This window comes from Candoia aspera, chromosome 3 (genome assembly GCF_035149785.1).
Source record: "Candoia aspera isolate rCanAsp1 chromosome 3, rCanAsp1.hap2, whole genome shotgun sequence".
NCBI lineage: Eukaryota > Metazoa > Chordata > Lepidosauria > Squamata > Boidae > Candoia > Candoia aspera.
Window position 1 is genome coordinate 49,564,604 of NC_086155.1, and position 17,453 is coordinate 49,582,056.

At 37.0% G+C, this 17,453-nt stretch overlaps 1 protein-coding gene across 2 annotated transcripts in view; it reads left to right on the forward strand.

The window, feature by feature from the left end:
* Nucleotides 1-17,453, forward strand: part of ILRUN (inflammation and lipid regulator with UBA-like and NBR1-like domains) — a 50,722-nt gene that overhangs the window by 19,254 nt on the left and 14,015 nt on the right. For both annotated transcript variants that reach the window (XM_063297621.1, XM_063297622.1), the window contains exons 2-3: nucleotides 8,548-8,702; nucleotides 15,656-15,853. In XM_063297621.1, coding sequence (XP_063153691.1) covers nucleotides 8,548-8,702; nucleotides 15,656-15,853 — 353 coding nt within the window. The remainder of the gene's footprint in view (nucleotides 1-8,547; nucleotides 8,703-15,655; nucleotides 15,854-17,453) is intronic.

Below are 17,453 nucleotides of genomic sequence, written 5' to 3' on the forward strand. Positions count from 1 at the left end.
AGGATCTTTTCAGCTTTGATATCCTGGATATAACAGTATTAACTGGTATTAACATTAATTTGACTTCTGTCAGGATGATACCATAGACGGGCATTGCCATATTGTGCTATTCCCTACATTTTTATTATCCTGATAACCATGAAATACAACTAGTACCAGTAACAAGTGATTTTCTTCATTTTTGCTATCAGAGAGGGACATGTTTCTTGATTGCTTGAAAAGCACCAGAAAAGTTGTGCCGCCATGCTCCTTCCCATATCTTCTAGATGCAGATAGAACTATAATAGATATTTAAACTGTTAACTCTGTAAATACAAGACTAGATGCTGCTGAGAACAGTATATGTCAACTGGAAGATTGCAGAAGTTGATAGATAGATAGATAGATAGATAGATAGATAGATAGATAGATAGATAGGAGATGATTTAGTGAAATTAAATCTAATGAAGTTCCTCCAGGACAAAGCCACAAAAGCTCAGTGTTATTGGTGCAATTTATATATAGTAGATATTCCAAAACGAGAAAAAAGATCAGTTCTGTTATTGGAAGCATTTATGTTTGAAGTGTTAGCCTTCCCAGAAAATTTCCAAATATATATTGAAAAAGTCTATCACGTTCCAGCTTCTCCTTTTTGTCCAGCTGAAAAGCCTCTGCCATGTATTGTAAAGTTTCTCAAATTTGTTGTGAATGATGAAATCTTATAGAAAATCTGATCTACTGGTCATTGACAGGAAGATGAGTCCCATGTTATGTACTTCCCAGATTATATTAAGGAGTCTGATTTAAAAAGGCCTTCAGTACAGTGAAAAATTTACTCATAAAAGAGCATGTCAATAATTTATTAAGTATCCAGCTATTTTTGTTTTCAAATACTATACAAGTCCAGACTTTGTTTCAGAGATACATAGAAGCAAAACATGTCCGACATGCTGAAATCTCACCAGAATACTGAAACCTTTCCATGTTTTGTTACTGTGTTATTTAGTAAGAGCAGACTTTCTCTTACTCATTTATTTATTTATTTTATTTTATTTATTAATCAAATTTATATGGCTGCCCGTCTCATGAAAGTGGCTTTTTTCTTTTGTCATCTGTTGGTTTATGTAATATTGCTAATAAAAATAATTTGGTTCATACTAATTTAGTGTAATAATTACACTTTAGTAAATCTATAGAAATGTTGGTATATGCACTACAATTACTATGATTATAGCATTATAGGAGTCTAAATTTCATTTTATTTTATTCCTTGTTTTTCAGTTATTCATTTTCCAATGGGGAGGCAGTCTAGAATATTTCTGTTAAAATGTTGATTATCTTTTGTTTTCTGTTTCTAATATTAATTCATTTGAATTGCAATTTCTTTGTAACATGAGGTCTCCTATGTATAAGCAAATGTTACTCAACTTGAGAAAATGAAAACTGAAATTACATTCTTATAGGAGGCTAATGTTTTTCCAAAGATAAACTGCTCTTACAGAAAGCTTGGGTAGGGAAGTATGTAAGCAGAAATTTGAAAGATGCAAGATTAGTAGATTTTCTGAGCAGATGATTGAAAAAGAAAATCGGATGAAGAAGGTTGTTTATTAATTTTTGTAGTTGGATTAAGAGTTTAGCATAATTGAACATACAATCCAACTCTTCAGAACTCATACTTACATATTTTCAACACTTGTATACTAAGTAGAATTGAATCAAACTTTAGATCTAATTTTAGATCAGAATTTCCATACTGTTAGTTTTATTGATTCATAATATTTTGCTGGATTTATGCCTAAATTTATCCAAGTCGATGTTTGATGTTCAATTCATATTTCCCTACCTAAAATAATTTTCCTCTTTTCTGCACATTAAAATTAAGGCATGTGACATAATTGCCATAACTCTTTTGCTGTTGTGAAGTTAATAGCATTGCTTTTGGTATTAAATATAGCTAAAGTTTATATCATTCATATCATTTAATATACTTCTCATAAAAGGAGCCATCAATTAAAATTAGTTTCCTAGAGGAAACATTTAAATAATTTTATGTATCCTTCTTTCTCCTGAGCAGTGCAGGTGTTTGATTCCTGCTAAATAGCAATTGAACAAGTTGTTGCCAAAACAGAATGTTAATTACATTGTGACAAGCATTGATATTTGAATAGAGGAGCAAAATATACAATTTGCTTTTAAAGAATACAGTATTGAATCTTCTATTTGTGACAGACAGGGAAAAGGTCAAACCAGTTTTTTGAATTTTACTTTGAATGGTATCATCTTCCAATTTCTTTTTATTAAAAAATTTAAGAAAGAAAATAAAAACTAATAGAAACTAATATAGAGTAAGGAAAAGAAATCAAAGATCAAAGAAAGAGCTAAAAGTGCAAAGCAAAGAAAGAAAAAAGATACAAAGAAGTAGCTTTTGATATTCTTTACAGCAGTTATAATTATAAATTTACCTCTTGTTCTATGGTTACAACATAGCTCTCTTTTTTCTGTAATCTATTTTAATCATCAAAACCATAAATCATAAGTTCATTTTTTCCTGTTTCATGCAAAAAGGTCTATAAGAGGTTTCCAGTCAGCAATAAATGTAGATATCTTTTCTCTGATCAAAGAAGTCAATTTGGCCATCTCAGCAAGTTCCATCATTTTTACCAACCATTCTTCCATTGTGGGTAGTACTGAATCTAACCATCTTTTTCTTCTTTTGTCTTTCTGTGCCTTTAGTACTTTTGTCTCTAATGGTACTCCGTAGTTACAGTTAGCATCACAATCCAAATCTTCACAGTTATGGTCAACATCACATTCTGGCTCACATTATGCTTATGTTTTGTTTTGTAAAATCCATCAATTGTCTGCACTCTTTAATAATAAGAAAAAACATTCCCATGAAGGTCAAATTCATTTGTCTAATTTAATTCCAATTTATTTAAAAGCACTTTCACTAAAAATAATCTTTCAAAATAAGTCCCTTTTATCCGTTTTAAACTTTCTTATATCAACTCCTTTTTAAGCTTTTTGACAGAATTTCTTAAGTCTTTAAAACCTTTTTTTTTCTTTATTGCTTTATAATCCAGAAAAAATGATAATTCACCAAATGGAATCTTATCCTGCTGCTCAGAAATTTTCTCTTTAGCTATAAATTAAATCCAAAAGTGATTAAGAAATGAGATTTAGCTGAACTTTGTGTTCATATAGAACTTCCGTTCCTGAAGTTTACTCACAAGGAGCAGTTGTCCAGAGTGCAAGTGGGCAATCTCACAGTCTCTCCTTTGTCTGGAGAGACATACACATTTCCCCAAAATTTTGTAATATGGATTGATATGTTTTATTTAACCCCTAAAACATGTGTGATTTATCTTAAATTTATGCCATGGTTTATGTCAGCAGTGTGGTCTTTCTCCTTTACTTTCTAATCTGTCTTTTGAACTGCTTGCTTGTGTCATGAAAAATTCTGAAAACATTAAAGAGATTAAACAAAGAAAGGTTCAGTTTAAGCTTCTGCTATATGCAGATAATATATCTTATTTTCTGTATGAGCCAAAAACTTCCATTCGTTATCTAATTTCACAAGTATGTGAGTTTGGTATCGTGCTTGATTACTTCACAATCTGGAGCAAGTCAGAGTTGATCATGACTTAGTAAACAGTGAGCTGACCAAGTTTACAGATAATACTAAACTATTTGGGTGGTAAAATTGGATGAAACCTGAAGCAAATAACAAATGTGGTTCAGATTAAGTAAGTATAAAGCAGGGGTGTCCAACCCACAGCCCATAACGCCTCATGTGGCCCTGAACAGCTAATAATGCAGCCCCCCAAAATTGTAAACTTTTAACATTATTTTGTGATTTTTTCCAAACCACTGGTGCCTATTGTTGGAATTGCTGCTCCTGCCGCCTCTGCTTGGGAGCGAGAGCCAAGTGCGGCCCGAAAGTGGGAGAAAAAAAGAAAAGGAGGGGGAAAAGAGGGAAGGAAAAAGGGGCAGAAAGTGAAAACAAGAGGCAGAGAGACTGGAGCGCAGAGGAAGCTGCTTCCCGGTGGGAACAGGGTTGGGAAAGAAAGGCCGGCAGTGGGCAGCTGAGCCTCCTCCCCCCAGCGGGGAGCTGCTGCTGCTACTGCTCCTCCGCACACAAGGCGACACTGAGCAAGTGGAGGAGGGAAGAGGAAGGCGGGCACACAAGCGGGGGGCTGGCCCGGGCGTGGGGCAGGTGGAGCACGCGCTATTCCTCCTTTCCTCCCCAGCCACCGGGAGGGAGCGCGTGCAGCTGCAGTGACAGCCCCTTGAGCCCGCGCCTGCCACGGTGCACCTCCTCGCCCCACGGGCCCGTCCTTGGAGAGAGGTGGTCTTCGCCCGCTGCGTTGCTTGCTGGCCACACGGGGGGCTGCATCTGGGTGGTGGGAACTGTGGTCCTGTGCATCGGGAGGCAGGGGCTCAAGCTTTTTGGGGGGATGCTGCTGAGTTTGGCAGGGGAGGGGGACAGGAGAAGGTGGGGGGGTCTGGGGGTGGATTAAAAGGCACGATCCAGCTTATATTTCAAAACTGAAAGGCAAAGGGCAAAACTGAAGTACTCTGGCCACATAATGAGAAGACAGGATACCCTGGAGGGGATGCTGATGCTGGGGAAAGAGGAAGGCAAAAGGAAGAGGGGGCCAACCAAGGGCAAGGTGGATGGATGATATTCCAGAGGTGATGGACTCGACCTTGGGGGAGCTGGGGGTGGCAATGACTGACAGGAAGCTCTGGCTTGGGCTGGTCCATGAAGCCATGAAGAGTTGGAAGTGACTAGACAAGAAACCCAAACCTGGCTGATATATTTTATGTGTGGCCCAAGACAATTCCTCTTCATTCCATGTGGCCCAGGGAAGCCAAAAGGTTGGACACCCCTGGTGTAAAGTGATCCACACTGGCAAACACCTTTCATACATTAAGTGAACTTGGGGTCACAGTGATAGCTCAGCAAGGATGTTGACTCAGTGTGTGACAACTATGAAAAAACCAAATTTTGTGCTGGGATCATTAAGAAAAGGTTTGAAAATAAAACTGCCAGCATTGTAATGCCTTTATGCAAATCTATGATTTATCCACCCCTGGACTGCTCTGTATAGTTTATTTATTTAGTAACTAAATGTATAGGGCTGCCCAACTCAAACAGCGTGACTCTGGGCAGTGTACAACAACAAAAAATAAACAATACCCCCCAAAACACACCAACCACATAACATTAAAACATATACAATGCATAAATATAAAATACAAAGTATAAAAATGGTGACCAAGCACCATAACAAAACAACCAAATGGGACTCCTCTCAACTGGCCTCTAATGCCAGGGGGAACAGCCAGGTCTTAATGGCTTTCCTAAAGGGGAGCAGAGTCGAGGCCTGTAATATATAGGCCGGGGGGGGGATAGTTCCAGAGAATAGGGACAACCACAGAAAAAGCATGCTTCCTAGGTCCTATAAGATGTGATGTGAAAGGTAAAAGGTCCCCTGTGCAAGCACCGAGTCATGTCTGACCCTTTGTGGGGACGCCGCTTTCGCGACGTTTTCGTGGCAGACTATAGCGGGGTGGTTTGCCATTGCCTTCCCCAGTCATCACCTTCCCCAGCAAGCTGGGTACTCATTTTACTGACCTCGGAAGGATGGAAGGCTGAGTCGACCTGAGCCAGTTACCCGAGAATCCAGCTTCCGCTGGGATCGAACTCGGGTCGTGGGGAGAGTTTCAGTTGCAATACTGCCACCTACCACTCTGTGCCACATGAGGCATATCCTAGAAGATGACAAGCTTTAAAATAAATCTAGAGCATACCCTTCTGGTGGGAGTATGTGGGGTGGGCAGTTGTTCTTGGAAGTACTCAAGTAGCCTGGTGGAGTACTGGTGTCAGTGGGCCTACAGGTAGTCCTTGCTTAACAACCATTCGTTTAGTGATGGTTCAGACTTTAAAAAGTGCTGAAAAAATGGCTTATGACTGGAACTCACACTTAAGACCATTGCAGCGTCACTGCTGTCACGTGATCACGATTTGGGCACTTGGCAGCCAGTTCACATTTATGACTGTCACAGCATCCTGTGGTCATGTGATTGCCATTTTTGACCTTTTTGGCCAGATTTGGCAAGCAAAATCCATGGGAACTGCATGATTTGCTTTATGACCATGTGGTTTGCTTAATGCCTGTGGTCTGCTTAATGACTGCTGCAAAAAAAGTCATAAAATGGGTTGGATTTGCTTAATGACTGCTTTGCTTGGCAACCAAAATTCCCGTCCCAATTGTCATCAAGCAAGGTCTGCCTGTAATGAGATGTACCCGTAACTACCTGTGCTACTGCATTCTGAACCAACTGAAGCTTCTAGGTAGGCTTCAAGGGCAATCCCATGTAGAGCACATTGCAGTAGTTCAATTGGGAGCTGTCAAAGATATGATGACCATGAGCAGGGCCTCCCAGTCCAGGAATGGGTGCATCTGGTGCCCATGATGCAGTTGTGCAAAGGCCTCCCTGGCCACAACTGCTGCCTGCTCTTTGAGCAGGAGCTGTGAGTCAGGAGAACCCCCAGATTTCACACCAAGTCTGAATGGGGTAGTGCCATCCTATCCAGGAAACCCTCCAACTCCTGGATCTGGGGCACACAAAACTCATAGTCATTCAGTCTTGGAGAGGTTGAGCTGCATCCTATTCTTTCCCATCAAGATCTCCACAGCCTCCTGACACTGGGAAAGAACCTCAACATCTTCTGGTCTCTGCATTAGAAAAGGGACACAACAGAGCTGGAAAAAGTGCAGAAGACTGCAGTTAGAATTATCAGGGAGCCCAAACACATTCCCTGTGGGAAAAGGTTAGAACATTTAGGATTCTAGCTTGGAAAAAAGGCAAAGGAATAGATACATGAATACTGTATATAGAATTATGTATGGCATGGAGAAAGTGGATAGAGGTTTTTCCCTCTCAAAGCACTAGGACAAGGGAATATAAATAGAAGCTGTTTGAAGGAGATTTAGAACAGAAGAAGAAAGCATTTCTTCATACAGCATGTAATTAATTCATAGAATTCATTACTACAAGACATGGTGATAGCCACTAATTTGATGGCTTTGAAAGAGGATTGGATAAATTCATGGTGGACAGGTCTGTTAATGACTATGACAAAGGAAAGAATGTTCCAAAGAATTCCAAAACATTAAGTTAATTCCTCCAGACTCTGCCATTCCATATCACTAGAATTCCAGCCATTCCATACCTTGGAATTTGTTATTCCTGGATATGAACATTTTCTGCACATCTGTTGGACAACATCAGAAAACATTTAATAAGTGTTCTATTGCCTTATTACTAAAGTAGGAGTTGAGAACATTAACATTTGCGAATATTAAAAATGATAAGGCTTCAGGTATAGATGGTATAACGAAAAATTAAAGATGTTTATGGTTATTTCTTTATGAAAATCTTTTTTGAGGTCTATATATTAATAATAGTTTTATTTAACTACCAGGCAGTTCAGTTGTAATGATTTTAGTGACTTCTGTTGGCAGAGAATCAACAGAATAATTTATTTTACAGCATGTTAGAGCTTTTGCTTTAAGTTATTAAAAGGCAGAAATGCAATTGAGTCATATATTTTGATAAAGCTTGTTAAAATTATAAATAGCATTCAGCATGATGCATATATGCATTCCTTATAACAAAGCAAGGACAAGCATCACATTAGTAAATGATTCCATATGGAATTTGAAGACCAGTGCTAATAATGGCATTTCATCTGCTTTTGCTTCAAAATAAATCTTTTACTACATGCCAACTGCATGTAGAAGAAGCCTTACAAAATTATTCAGAATAACAGGTTGCCACAGGGAATGAAATTCCCATATCTCTATTCAGCCCATATCTTAATCAAGAGTACAGACTCTCCTTGAATTTTCCTTGATTGGTAGCAAGTATAGGAACTGAGAGACTGCACAAGGTATGTTTTCTTCTAACTTTCAAAGCAAGTCTTTATCTAGAATTATTTGTTTTCAGTGTTTTTCTTGATGATTCTCAGTTATTCCACAAATCATGACAGTTACCTTAGTATATTTTTTTGCCATCTGTAATTTGTTTATAATAAACTTTGTCTGAATCTAAACAGAAAAAGCACAACTATCCCCTTTAACTTATATTTAAAATCTAGATTTAATTTATAAAATGCCTTATCAACTACACACATTAATGATCTATCAATGCACCAGGACACAACTCTACGCGTTTGAGAATAACAAACATTTTTATAGATTTCTATCCATTTGTATCTATGTAAGGAGCAGGACCAGCATGATGCTAGTTAGCCTGCATTTGACATTCATGCTGTTGAGCCACAATGTCTGCAAAATTGTAGATATGTTACATAGCAGATCTAGAGGAGCACAAGGGAAAGGATATACATCTTTATATACAGAACCTGCAAATAGGTATTAGTTGCATGCATATTTAAATAAGTAGCATCCACAGTTTAAATCGGGTATTTAGGTATCTTGTTAAGGGCTTATCTCTTTACAGCTCTGTGGTTGAATAAATCTTTTGTTTTTCTAGGAATCTACAGGCAGCCATTGGAGCGTACTATGATTTTGAAAGTCCAAACATCAATGTGCCCTCCATGTCCTTTGTAGAAGATGTGACCATAGGAGAAGGAGAATCCATCCCTCCAGATACCCAGTTTACAAAAACATGGAGGATACAAAACACAGGTGATTCCTGAAAGTCCCTTCTCTATGTTTGTGTTGATCTTGCTTCCTTAAATTTTGTGAATGCTTTTGAATGTTCAATATTTCTCTATAAATATGACCTAAAATGTGATCTGTTTTCCACACAAGTGCTAAAACTAGATAAAGTTAAACCAGTTAAACAAATGAATCCAAAATATTATATTTGTTCATGTATTTGAGGAAAATCAGCTAAAGCTACATACAAAGTGTGGCAAAAGTATGTGAACCTTTGCTTACAGTAACTGGTGTGCCCCCCTTGAGCAGCAATAACTACAACTAAACATTTCCAATAACTGTTGATCAATATTATCAATATCAATAGACCAGTTTGGTCTAGTGGTTAAGGTGCTGGGCTAGAAACCAGGAGACTGTGGGTCCTAGTCCCGCCTTAGGCATGAAAGCTGGCTGGGTGACCTTGGGCTGGTCACTCTCTCTCAGCCCAACACACCTCACAGGGTTGCTGTTGTGGGGAAAATAGGAGGAGGAAGGAGTACTAGGTATGTTCGCTGCCTTATTTATAAAAATAATAAAGGCAGGATTAAAAAAAACCCTGTCTAAACTATGTATCAATCCTGCATGTAGACTTGGAGGAATTTTAGCTGATTCCTCCTTACAGAACAGCTTCAACTCAGGGATGTTGGTGGGCTTCCTGGCGTGAATTGCCTGCTTCGGGTCCTTCCACAACATTTCTATAGGATTAAGGTCAGGACTTTTAACTTGACCATTACAAAACATTACATTTCTTCTGCTTTAACCATTCTTTAGTGTTGTGTGTTTTAGGCCATTGTCTTGCTGTATGACCCACTTTCTCTTGAGCTTCAGTTCATGGACAGATACCCTGATATTTTCCTGTAGAATTTGCTGGTACGATTCAGAATTCATAGTTCATCAGTGATGGCAAGCCATCCTGGTCCAGAGGTCTAAACTATGATATTGCCATCACCATGTTTCACAGATAGGATAAGGTTCTTATGCTGGAATGCCATGTTCTCCTTTTGCCAAACATAATGCTTTTCATTTAAGCCATAAAGTTCTATTTTGGTCTCATCCATCCACAGAACATTCTTCCAATAGCCTTCTATATCCACATAGTCTTTCGCAAACTGTAGATAGGCCACAATGTTCTTTTTGGAGAGTAGTGACTTTCTCCTTGCAGCTCTGCCATTCACACCATTGTTGTTCAGTATTCTCCTGGTGGTGGTCTCCTGAACACCAACATTCACCAATGCAAGAGAGGCCTTTAGTTCCTTAGACGTTATCCTGGGCTTCTTTGAGACCTCCCAGAGTATTACACACCTTGCTCTTGGTGTGATCTTGGTTGGTCTACCACTCCTGGGGAAGGTAACAGTTGGTGTTGAATTGCCTCCATTTGTACACAATCTGCCTGACAGTGGACTGGTGGAGTACAAACTCTTTGGAGATAGTTTTGTAACCTTTTCCAGCCTGGTGAGCATCAACAACTGTTTTTCAGACGTCCTCAGAAATCTCCTTTGTTCGAGCCATGCCACACTACCACATACCTGGGTCATGAAGGTCAGACTTTGATAGTGAATACCCAGAATTCTGTTCTTTCAATAAGGCAGGACCACCCACTCTCACATCTGATTATCGTCCCATCGATTGAAACACCTGACTCTAATTTCCCCTTCAAATGAAGTGATAATCCTAGAGGTTCACATACTTTTGCCACACATAACTATGGAGCGTTGGATCATTTTCCCCAATAAATCAATGAACAAGTATGTTTTTGACACATTTGTATAATTGGGTTCTCTTTACCTTGGTTTAGAAGTTGTGTGTAGAACAGATCACGTTTTAGGTAATATTTATGCAGAAATATTGAAAATTCAAAAGAGTTCACAGACTTTTAAGCACCACTGTAAATGCAAATTTAAATGTATACATAAATATAACATTCACACATTTACATACGGGAGGTTTGGGTTCTTAGGGGGAGTAAGTGATGTCATATTATTATATTATGTAAGTTGCAGAATTGGCACAGGGATGTCATGACATAAGACATCTGTGTGGTTTCTAATAATGCCCGTGTAGGGGATCTCTAGGATTGCTTTCACCCTTGAGTTTATAATTTTGGAAGTTGGACATAGGACAAGATTATTATTTTTTTTCTGACCACTGTTCCTAATAGTCTTAAATTTAGATTGATCTTCCTTTAAGGTAAATATAGTATTGAATAGAGAATTCATGCTTTACTTTCCTCAGACAGCTTAGACTGATTCTTCCAATCTGAGAAACCCTTTCAAGATGGTAAATGGAATTCTGCTTCCTCACTGCCATTTTGACTTCCTGAAGCTTAGTTTCTGGCCTCTTTGTTATCTGTATGAAGGTAGTCATGGCTTGGTAAGAAATGCAATAGCAAAATATAGGGATTCAGTTCAAACATAAGCTATTATGTTGCTACATGTGGTTTGGGTTGCTAATTGAATGAATATTCACATATTCCAATATTCCAATGTTTACTAATGTGTTCTTTGATCCTTTCATTCCCTTTAAATTTGTAATTTTTTTCATGACAGTCTAAGTCTGAGTGCTTATTTTTTATTGATTACTGAGTGCTTATTTTTGATGTATCAGATGTTGAAAATAAAATACTTTTCTTGCATATTTGAAATGAGACTTTAAACTTTAGAAAAGTAATAGAAATTATTTGAACCTTTGAACTTTAGTGAGTTTCTTTCCAAAATTTCCTTATTCCATAAGATAACTATAATTACAGCTTTTTAATATAGTACAAAGTGGGAAGAACCCAAATTGGAGAAATACTTGGTTCAGGTTTTTTTCCCCTTTTTAAATTTTGAGGTATAATTGAATACTCTTGGATTTTATTTTCCTGGTGTGTTTGTACTTTATAATGGAGAAAACTCTGAAAATAGTCACAAAAGACTTTTAAAATATTAAGCTGGAATAGCCCACACAACATATAAAAAAAATCCCTGGAGTTAAGGCTATGATGAAACTTTGGGAAGAGATGAAATGAGATGAGATGCACTGGCCTATTGGGATATGATTATCAGAGAAAAATTAGATCTGATGCAAGAGAAATAACTCTGCTGACAGATATTGCAGTGACAGGATATAACTTTAACAGCTGATCCGTGTATCTTTGAGCTTCTTATGTATATGAATGTTGTAGAAGACAATTATAATAAAAAAGTATGTCCAGCTTTAAATAAAGTGCATTGTTATCTTTAAATGATATGCAATGGTAACTTTATAGTAGCTATTCTGAATTCTGGGTTTGTTAATAATGAATAATACATACGCAGACATATTCCAAAATTATTCACAGGGATCTGTTATAAAATCTGTATTGTTACAAAGCTTCCAGGATAATAGTTACAATGCAAAATAAATGTCCATTAATGCTTCTGTTTGTCTCAACTTTTTTCTGAGACTTGTTTAAAACATACAGAGAATCAGATTCTCATGCAATATTTTACATATATTGGTTCTTAATTATCATAGAAAAAGTGCTATTCAAATATTTTTGCCTTCTATTTTGTGGTATTGTGATTTTGTTAGGAGAAATGAAATGAGCAACTCAAAACTTAAATCTCACTAATGGATAGTTTAAACGTAACTTTATTGTGAAACTTTGATTACTTCCTTAAAGTTAGCCTTATTGAGTAACAGCTCAGTTATTCAATCTGAAATCCTGGCTCTGATGTTTGCATCTGATGTCTGATCATCTGATGCATCTGATGTTACTGCCTTAATCTTAATTCATTCTAAGGTTTAACTAAATATATTAAAGGATTGAAATGTATCTTGATTTTAGCAATATTGATAAAATACCCCTGACATGCTGATTAGTAAGCTAGTTTTGTGGGCTGGATGGACAATTTAGGGGGATATATATAAAGGGATTTTTTTTTGTAATTCAAAAAGTACTCATCAACATGTCGTCATCAAATTTGAGGGAGATCTTGAGTGAAGTTCAGTCGTAAGTCCTGTAGTCTTCCAATGATTTTATTAATTAACTAATGCTCAACTAAAATTCAAAGTGATCTTGATCTATAGATAAATGGATTGAAAATAATGTAATGAAGTTTAACAGAGAAAAAGTGTATTTACTTAGAAAGCCAAAACAAACACAGGTGTAGAGTGGGAAAAACTGGCTTGGCAATAGTATTTTTGAACAATATCTTATAATAATAATTTATTAACATTGAATATGTAATGTGGCTGCAAAAAAGGCAAATGCATTTTTAAGCTGCATCAACAGAAGTATAGTTTCTAAATTACATCAAATAATAATTCCACTTTATTCTACATTGGACAGTTCCCCCATCTCAAGTATTTTGTCCAGTTCTGAGCATGACAAGTTAAGAAAAATTCAGACAAACTGGTATAGAAAGACAATGAGGTTGATTAGGGAACCAGATACTAAGTCCTATGAAGAGAGAATGAAAGATCTGGAAATGTTTGTCTTGAAAAGAGAAGGTTACCTTGATGTGATAACATTCTTTAAGTGTTTGAAAGAATATCACATACAGGCCAGTATTTATTATATATTATTCCAGAGGGCAAGATATGGAATAATAAATTATAGGCAAATGAGAATTGGACCATTGATGAAAAGCCGGTGATTAACCATACCAAATCTTGGTAGTAATCACCAAGTGCTGCACTAACAGCTATAATTGTAAAAGCAACAATAACCAAATTGAGCAGGTCAAGTCCATTAAATGTCTAGGCGTTTACTTCCAATCTATCACCATGTGGAAGCATCAGGGTTTTGACTTCTCAAGACATGTGCAAAAAGCCACTAATGCTATAATCAAATTTGCCAGCCATGAGAGTAGTAACTTGATATATTCAAAGCTGAAATAATAAACCTTATCCTGTATGGTTCATAGTCCTGCATTTGTAAGAACTCATCTATGTTCAGTGATTTCAGTCCACTGTGCCACCCCCCTAAACATTTTACTCCAGATAGAGCTAGGCTGTGCCTAGCTAGAAGCCTGAATGAACCTGTGCTAGTTGAAATATTGGCTGAAACAGGTGTTTAAAGGCAAATCCCTAGCTGAGCTCAACCTGGCTAATTAGTTAACCTTCTCTTGGAAGATAGAAGTAGCTCCTGATTTGGGTTCCTGTGCACTCTCGGTATATACCTTATTCATGCTGGGTTTAGAAAATATCATAGTCAATGTCAGAGTGTTCTGTTTAGGTTAAGAAAATGACAGGTCTGAAACATTTAACCTCCATGGGTCTTTATCAGCACACATTGTGTCATTCTTAAATATCTTTACTCTCTCCGCCCTACAGATAGGGGCATTTACTTTGGCAAAATTTGATGCCCTAATTTTGAAGGTAATGAAGGGAAGATTTAACAGCATTCCTTGTCAAGAATGTCTCTGTGCATGTTGAGATGCAGAAGCTGAATTAATTGCACATGCTCTTCTGAACTGACCCCCTGTGCTATATCTAGCACCTAGTGCTGATTTCTCCTATTATCAGTAGATGCTCGGACTAGCCCCAGTCAGAATTGTGCGTTTCCTATTAAGTGAGCAGTCCAGTGAAATTTGCATGAAAGTTGCAAAATTTTGTGTCATAGCAATTACAGTCAGAAGATGCTGGTTCTAAGAAGATCAGTTCACCTACACTGGCTTAACACACCCTCATTTACTATTACTACCACTATTTATTTCTCTTATTCTTTTTATTTCTCTTTGTTTCTTATATCCATTTTTTAAACTACTGGTATTTTCTCCAAACTATGTAAGTTTTGTTCTTTTGATCTTTACATGTAAACTTAATAAAAGTGGTTTATAGGAAAGCAGGTTCTGGATAATCTAGAGAGGCTATGTGTTCCCCTTCACTAAATATGTTTAAGGTGAGGCTGGATAGCCATGCGACAGATTGATTCTTTAAACTGGATTCCTGTACTGAGCAAGGCATGGATTGGATGGCCTAAACAAACCCTTCAAGCTGTACTGTAGATGTGCAAATTATTCAGGCAGTATTGAATGCTTCATGCACGGATCAAAGCACATATGCTTCATGCTACTTATAAATGGACAACTCATTTCCCAGGTTATTTCTTAGTGTACATAGTTGAAGCTTCACATTGTCCTTCATCCCATAGATATCTATAGCTGGGAATTAGCCTTATTCTTGTACCTAAATTATTCTTGCCATAGTAAGTTATTTGAAGATATATTCTTCCACTAACCTAGGAAAGTTAGTATCTTGATATAGGATTCCAATATCTACCTTTTTTGTATTTTAAAATCTACCCCATTTATTTTGTATTATCAGTGAGTTGAAGACCATTGGCATTGCATATGTTACTGAATCAGACCTTTACATCTGTTAAGAATCCTTTTAGAGCTTTATCAAACTATTCTCAATGTTAGTTTAAGAATTACTTACTTTTAAGGTGACAAGTAGATGTCATTGTGAATTTAGTGGATGCTACTGCTATATTCTTTATTTGTGAATTTATCCTTTAAAGAGGATATTGAATAACAAGAATGCTGACCAAAACTGCCTCAAAGGTTTTGCAAATCTGTCCATATTTCAGATTACAGTATGCTGCTTTTAGTTAATTAATTGATTAAATTTAATTAATTTTAGCTGTGCGCATTTCATGTCAAAGAAGCCTTTTTTGCTTGTGTCAGCAGTATTCCTTCCTTTTCTACATATTGATATGTTTGTATTCAGTTTATAATAAGAATGGGAATCAGTCTTGTGTCTACATAACAGAGATGCATGATTTCATCCTGAGCAATGGAACTGTGCAAAGTTATCTGTCTTTTATCAGGCAGTTATTAATGTTTCCTTGATTACATAATGAAACAATATACATGTAATGGGAAATGTATTATCAAATAATGATTATGCTTACCATATTTTTCGTGAATGTAACCAATAACAATTGGTTTAATGCTACATTTGCTAAATCTTAGGGACAGAAGCATGGCCACCAGGAGTTTGTCTTAAGTATGTTGGGGGAGATCAGTTTGGCCATGTAAACATGGTGATGGTCCAATCATTGGAACCCCAGGAGATTACAGATGTCAGTGTTCAGATGTGCAGCCCCAGTACTGCAGGAATGTATCAAGGACAGTGGCGAATGTGCACTGCCACAGGACTTTATTATGGAGGTAAGTACTACTTTCTTGTTCATGATTTTTACTTGCAGGTTTTGAAGAAGTATTAGTGCTGCTAGGACTGTTATGGTTCATGTTAATGTTTCCTAATCACTACAGTCATACTTGGTAAGAGATTGACGTGACAGAGTTAACATCCTTTTTTAACATAATGTGTGTCCTACTAAAATGGTCTTCTTTTAGTATGCATGTAATTGAGAGGCATACAAACAGTTGCACCAGTTCCTGGATCGTAAGGTTCTGCTCACAGTTAACTCACATCCTGGTCACATCCTGAATGGATTACTGTTAATGTGCTCTATATGGGGCTGCCCTTGAAGAGTATCTGGAAGCTTCAGCTGGTACAAAATGCAGCAATACAAAAATCTTGTTTTTATTTATGTTTAATTATTTAAGCATTTTAAGTGTTTTTATAATATGTTTTAATTGTTTGTTTTATTGCATACCACCCAGAGTCACTTTGTGTGAGATGGGCGGTCATGAAAATTTGATAAATAAATAAAACATGTGGAAATGAATGAAGAGGGCAGTCTGAAGGTGGCAACAATTTAAAAGAAACTGCTTACAGAATTATATTCTACAAGAGCCTTTCCTTGTCAAAATGAGACCAAGAATTACTCAGCATATAATATTGTTTTCTTTAAGAGATTGCCACCGCCACTTCAAAGATAATCCACTCATTCTCTTCTCTTGGCAACTGCTTTTTCAGGAGCAGAAAGAGTATATGATTTTTGCAATGAAAAAGATTCTGCCCCCCCCCCTCTCCCCATGGAAATGCTGCTGTTTTGGAGAAAACTTTATTTCTTATTAAGTCATTATTTCCTTTAAAAATCTATTGAATAATTATTTGGTGTAATCACAACTAGAACTGGGTACAGCCATTTCAGATGCATGAAAATTAATGCATTTTAACACCAGGTCTTCCCTCCCTCCCTTCCTTCCCTCCTTCCCTCCTTCCCTCCTTCCTTCCTTCCTTCCTTGTTAGATTTATGTCCTGCCTCTCATACATGCCCCTCCCTCTTCCTATTTTTCTCCATTATTTATTTATTAGTTATTAGTTATTATTCAAATTTCTATTACCGCCCATTTCCCCCCAAAGAGGGGGCTCAAAGAGGGGAATTATATTCTCCCCATACCAACCTGTGAGATAGGATGGCTTGAGAGAGTGTGCTTGGCCCAAACCTACTCACTGGACTTACTTGCCTAAGGATGGACTAGAACCTGCATTTCCCTAGGTCTACTACAATACCTTAACCACTATAATAAACTAGCTCCCTTTTTGTACATATAAGATAGTAGAACAATTATTTTAGCATTTGCTGAGTCCTAGATAACTTTTCATCCTGAGGAAAGGTGAATACTCCTAACAGAGTTCCTGAAAATTGCAAAGAAATAAATCAAAGATACATGTAGTTTCTTGACTGCCATTCAGATCTGCTTTGGAGTCTTGAATTATCTTTTTGTGGATTTTGAAGGTCTGAGTAGGAGGGATTTCATCCATATGGCATCTCTCTCATTATTTCAGTCACCTTTTATAGTAATAAACACAATGATTTTTCTGCAAAAATATATGTAGGTTAAGAGTATGACAGCA